The sequence below is a fragment of the Nicotiana attenuata genome, chromosome 5, assembly GCF_001879085.1.
Source record: "Nicotiana attenuata strain UT chromosome 5, NIATTr2, whole genome shotgun sequence".
NCBI classification, from domain to species: Eukaryota; Viridiplantae; Streptophyta; class Magnoliopsida; order Solanales; family Solanaceae; genus Nicotiana; species Nicotiana attenuata.
The window spans coordinates 53,871,828-53,877,705 of record NC_031993.1 but is presented as its reverse complement, the minus strand read 5'-3'; the positions used below and the strand labels follow the sequence as shown (position 1 = coordinate 53,877,705).

The following is a 5,878-nucleotide window of genomic DNA, read 5'->3' as shown; positions in this document are numbered from 1 at the left end:
TTGGCATGTTTGGTTCAGGTTCTGAGGGGCTCGGGTGAGTTTCGGACGAGGTTTGGATCATTTTCACTCTATGTTGCATAGCTGAAGATTTTCTGGTTCTGGTGTGACCGCACCTGCGGAGTGCTAGGCGCAAGTGCCAAGACGCAAAAGCGGCAGTGCCATCGCAGAAGAGAGAAAGGAATCTGGGCGTGAGGATCACAGGTAAGGGTGCTTGAATGCACCTGCGCAACCGCAGATGCGGTTCATGAGCGCAGAAGCGCGACTGCATGTGGACGTGCACCCTGTGAATTGGGACTCTGTTGTTCCTAGGGCACTGAATAGTGGCCCTATTCTTATTGATATCTATATTTTTGCCATGTGATTAAGTATTTGAGCTGTCAAATCATGCTAGATATCATGCTTAGGCTTTATGCTGTTATTGCTGGGACCTATAGTGGTCGTTTCTTGCTGTCATCTCATTGAATTCATTGATATTTCGTACCCAGTCACATTCATGCATTCATATCATATCTCAGTCTCAATTGTTACTTATTGATACATCATATAATTGTTGCGGGTCAATTTTCATGACATTGTTAGCCCGTGAGTGAGACTGGAGAGATTGATGACTGAGTGAGGCCGAGGGCCTGATTTTGAGATGTTGAGACTATGGCACGTGAGTTGTCTGTGCAGCACGTGAGTTGTTCGTGCGGATTCTGATATTGATGTTATAGCACGTGAGTTGTCCATGCGGATCATAGCGCTTGGGCTATAGGATCCCCTCCGGAGTCTGCACACCCCCAGTGAGCGCGGTTGATTATATTCAGGGGTGGATCTTCCCTTGGTATGGAGATGGATCTTCTCCATCAGGCTAGATTGGCCTGTTCCTCGGTATTGGGTGACTTATAGTCAGTGATGTATATATTCCAGGATGGATCTTCCCTAAGCCGTATGGGCCATATACAGTACCAAGTGGTTGATTATGATGAGTGAAAGGTGTGATACAGTGAGAATGAGTACTCTGAGAGTGTGAGTATATGATTCATCTATAAGGTACATGGCATTGGCATGCACATATGCCATACATGCATAGAGATGCATTTTTCCTCATGTTGTACGGTATCACGTCATTCATGACTTTTTACATACATTGATATGCGGTTATAAAGAGGTATTTGGCATTTTTTATTTGAAAAAAAAAAGAAATGAAACATGTCTACCTATTGTGGAAAGGAATTTTCAAGAAAAAGTTTTAGTTTTCAAAACTTTCTCATATTTTTAACGTTTTCGGTAGAGGATTTGGGTTTTCATTGGAATACTTGAAAAGTGGAACTGTTTTTGGAAAAACTATGAAAAGGCTGAGCACTCTATTTCTGAGCTATTTCTTTATTTATTAGTTGTACATTGTATGAGCTACTGTTGGTTATTTGTGTTGGACCAGACCTATGTTCCAGCTCGTCACTGCTTTCAAGCTAAGGTTACGTTTGTTACTTTTTGAGTACATGGGGTCGATTGTACTCATACTGCACTTCCTGCACACTGCGTGCAGATCCCAGATGTTGAGGTTGCTGCGATAGATGGTTGCTGAATTTGAAGGCGTACTTGTGTTCCCGCTGTAGCTGCCTCTTGTTCACGGTAGCCTTAGATTTATAAATTCTGTTTATGTAATTTTCGAACATAAGATGTATTTTTCTTCATATCTTCTTTGTAAACTCTATTCTTAGAAGCTCATGATTTGTACTACCAGTCCTTGGGAAATGTATAAGATTTAGATAATTCTGTTGTTTTATTATTTTATTAAGCTAAATGGAACTGGATAATTGTTTTACCTAGCGGGTTGGATTAGGTGCCATCACGACTGGTGGATTTTGGATCGTGACACTGGGCATAAGCCTAAGGAGTGGAACAAATGGCTACATTGGCTGAATTCTGGTACAACAGTAACTATCATTCATCCTTGAAAGTTACTCCCTTTAAGGTAATGTATGGGTATGATCCTCCACAGTTATCATTTGAATTGGTTTCTCAAAACCCTATAGCTTCCATTAATCAAGTTTTGAAGGAAAGACAATTGATGACCAAGATTTTGAACGGTAACTTGGAGAAAGCTCAGAACAAGATTAAATTATTAGACAAGAAAAGAACTGAAAGGGAGTTTGAGGCGGGAGATTGGGTATTCTTGAAGCTTCAACTATATAGGCAGACCTTAATTGCAATCGAAAAAAGTTTGAAATTAGCTTTCAAATTCTATGGACCTTATCAGCTTGTTAAAAAATTGATCCAGTGGCCTATAAACTGGAATTGCCTCCTACTGATAACATACATCCACTGTTCTATATATCTCAGCTCAAAAAGAAGATAGGACCACATGTAGTGCCTGCCATTAACCCTCCAATTTGCTCTCTTAAAGGACAACCATTAGTGGAACCTAGAGTTGTACTTGATAGAAGAATGATCAAGAAATGGAACAAGGCTGCTACTCAAATTTGGTTCAGTGGGCTAATCTATTGCCTGAAGAAGCCACTTGGGAAGATTATAACTTCATCAAGTCCAGTTTCCAGAATTTGAACCTTGAGGATAGGGTTCTTAAGGGAAATGGATTGTCACAAGTCAAATTTTAGTATTGTTAGAGTTAATTAGTATTGTGTAATCGAGTCCTTTGTTGAAGTCTATAAATTGTCAATTTAGTCCCTTATGTTTAGTTGTCTTATTTCAATCAAGTCCCAATAGTTTATTATCAGAATTGGGACAGGCGTCTCGCTAAGGCATAATGCCGTAAGAATTGTAGGATAGAGATTTATATAATGACAACTTTGCCTTGTACTGAATTCTTATCGAAATATGAAATAACATTTTCCCCTTTCTCTCTTATCTTCTCTCTTCTCCCTTCTCCCCCTTTCTTATTCTTATTCTGTGTTCAATCGACATTGAAGTAACAGAGCTTGACTCTCGTTACACAAGTTTAGACCATAGTGAGGGTATAACTCTTTCGTATACAATATAGTCATAGAAGTTTAGAAAAGTAAATTATCTACAATTTTTGCAACTTCTTAAAGTAAAGTGCGGTATAAAACGCGTTATAGAAGCAAAGTTAATTATCTAAACTCTATAATTCAATACTGAGACGAAAAGTTGACTTCACTGTTATTTGTAAAGTTTAATTCAAATTAAATTTAGCTTAATAAAAATAAAAAACTCTAGTCTTCCCCCGCCACAACACCTCCCTCTTCGCCTACTAATTCCAGGTTGCTTGATTACTTATGCATTTTTTACTTATGTTTTTGTTGTTAAAAGAGCTCGGTCTAGATTCTCTGCCTATCCCTTTGAAACTAGAATGGTTCATTTCTCTTTTCTTTTTGCCCGTCAATGATTTTCAATTGCAAATTGACCATACCTACGTCTTACTATACTAATTACTAATAGCCTATGTATTTCTAACTTTCTCTTGATCCTCTCTTTGACTTTGTTACATGAAAGATCTGACTTTATCATTCTAAAAAGAATTTCTATTATATTGGAGGATTAGAGAAGAGGAAGAGGGACAGTGAGAAAAATTTTGTCATAATAGTGACCATTATGTAGGCATTTGTTATAATAGTATAATTGTTAATTACCGGGAAAAAACAAGAGAAATGCTTTTTACTTTTAGGTTCTAAACCTAATTCTTTATTAACAAAAATTGATAAACATCGTCTAAGGTCAAAAGAAAAAAGGAAAAGAAAAAAAAAGAGTTTATTAATCACCAACACCATCACTACAGTCAATAATCACCATCACTAGCTACCATTTACAATCATCACCACTAACCACAATTACTACACAACCACCAATCTCTATTGATGATCGCCATCATGTTCAACCACCCGTATATATCGTCAATCACTGTTATCAGTCACCATTGCGATTAGCAATCGCTATTATCCATGACAATTATTAGCTGCTATCTGTAGGCATTTAAAATTTGTTGAATTTAAGTCAATAAAATAATTTGAACTAGTAGTAGCTACAGAAGTGGCCTGAACCATACCTCCACTGAAACTCTATCTTGGAGTTGGGAAATTGTTGTTTGTGTTGCCTTTGACACCACAAGTATATCACGCATCGGTACCATAGCATCATAACAAAGTGTCTATTTCCATATTTTTCACGAGGAAGTCGTTGTTGTGACTACGGGCCCACACGACTTTAAACATATAGAGTAGGTGCCTTGTTACTCTGACTCTGCCCATAATGGCTCCAATAGCTCTGGCTAGGTCTCGATGGTCATGCACTGAGCAGTAGACTGAGTAGGTCCAGCAAATCCTTTTCTATACAATTATTTTTCACTGCCACCACCATAAGAACCTCCACAGTTACCTATAGGCCGAGGTTTTTTGTTTTTCTCCTTTCCATCCTACTCTTTTGCTTGTGCAACTCGATTTTGCGCTAAAGCCACCATCTTAGAATAGGTCATGTTGGAATTCAATGTGGTTGTAGATGATTCATTGATAACATTAACAGCTAGCCCCCAGTCTAAGCAACATGTAGAGAGCATACCTAGAAAGCTGGGTGAGCTTCAAGCGCTACTCCAATACCCTCATAGTCCACTGCTTCAAATTAACTCTCAATAGGTAAGAAGTTATCTATAAAGGCCTCGGTGAATTCATCCTAAGCCCCCGGAGGGGCATAGCTTCCATGTGATTCTTCCCATATTTTATACCACGAGGAGACCACATCTTTGGACCGATAGGAAGCCAGTTCCACAGCCTTAATCTCGGTGGCATGTATAACTCGAAGAGCCTTTTCTGTTTCGTCAATAAATTTCTAGGGGTCCTCTTCAGGCTTGGTGCTCGTGAACACTAGATGATCTAACTTTAGGAACCTTTCCACTCTAGAACCTGTGTAGTTCTCTTGGTGAATAGGCGAAGACAATATGACATTAAATTATTGAGCTTGGGATGCTACAATTTGGGCGAGCACTTGAATAACTCCCGTAAGATCCATATTAGAAGAACTTGGTTCGGAAGAGAAGACTAGAGGTGGATCATGAATGGCGTTGGAGGAGATGGAGGAGGCACTTTATAGAGCATTTCACGTGATTTACATATCATTTTTTATCTATAAATTCATAACACTTGTAGCTTAAAAAATTTCAAATTCTCAATGCATTTTGCTGGTTTTACGACACGATTTAATATAAATATTAATCATATAAATTACAAAAAACACATATTATGATAAAATTGTTAATGGCCCAAGAGGGGAAAAGGGAGCTTTAAGATATATTTCCCGCTGAAGTCAATGCTATTAGTTATATAGAAACATCTCCCACAAGTTTTTAGTATTCAAGTCCTATTAAACAAGTCAGATAAGTCAAAACCTCTAAGGGCTTGTGCATGATGCTTGATGCAGCTTGGAGAAGTTTCTTACTAATATCCCTCTAATTATGTGAGGTGCAAGGCGTCGAACAGTTGTTTGTAAAGGGTTGCGACCACGATAGAGATAGTGAAATGTGGAACCTGCGAAGATTAAATGACAGCATCACCTAATGACTTTCTTGTTAACGTTTTCTTCTATCCTATTGCAACTATAATTGGAGTTGAAACCCTTGTTTCGACACATTAAACTAATCTAGCTATATATATATATATATATATATATATACATCAACTCCTATTCAGCTCTTAAGGAGTCAATTAAATACAAAAGGTTCCCTAATTCCTTCACTGTATCCCCCTTTTTCCAAAAATACAAGTACTAAACATCTATCTTTTACAAAAGCAATATGTTTTTTATTTCCATCAAAACACTTATGATTTGTCTCTAACAAAATAGTCCAGATTATACAGGGAGGAATAAAAAGCCAGATCTTCTGCTTCTTCTTATCCATTCTCTGTCCCTACTAACTTATGAGAGCTTG

At 37.9% G+C, this 5,878-nt stretch overlaps 1 protein-coding gene across 1 annotated transcript; it reads left to right on the top strand.

Annotated features, from left to right (window-relative positions):
* On the top strand, positions 1,889–2,547 carry LOC109226226. Its single transcript, XM_019391019.1, has 2 exons — positions 1,889–2,204; positions 2,264–2,547. Exons 1-2 carry the CDS (start codon positions 1,889–1,891, stop codon positions 2,545–2,547), a joined length of 600 nt encoding a protein of 199 aa, XP_019246564.1.

Coding starts and splice junctions, on each gene's coding strand:
- LOC109226226 (XM_019391019.1), top strand. CDS start 1,889: ATGGCTACATTGGCTGAATTCTGGTACAACAGTAACTATCATTCATCC. Junction 2,205..2,263: donor CTTAATTGCAATCGAAAAAA/GTTTGAAATTAG, acceptor AAATTGATCCAG/TGGCCTATAAACTGGAATTG.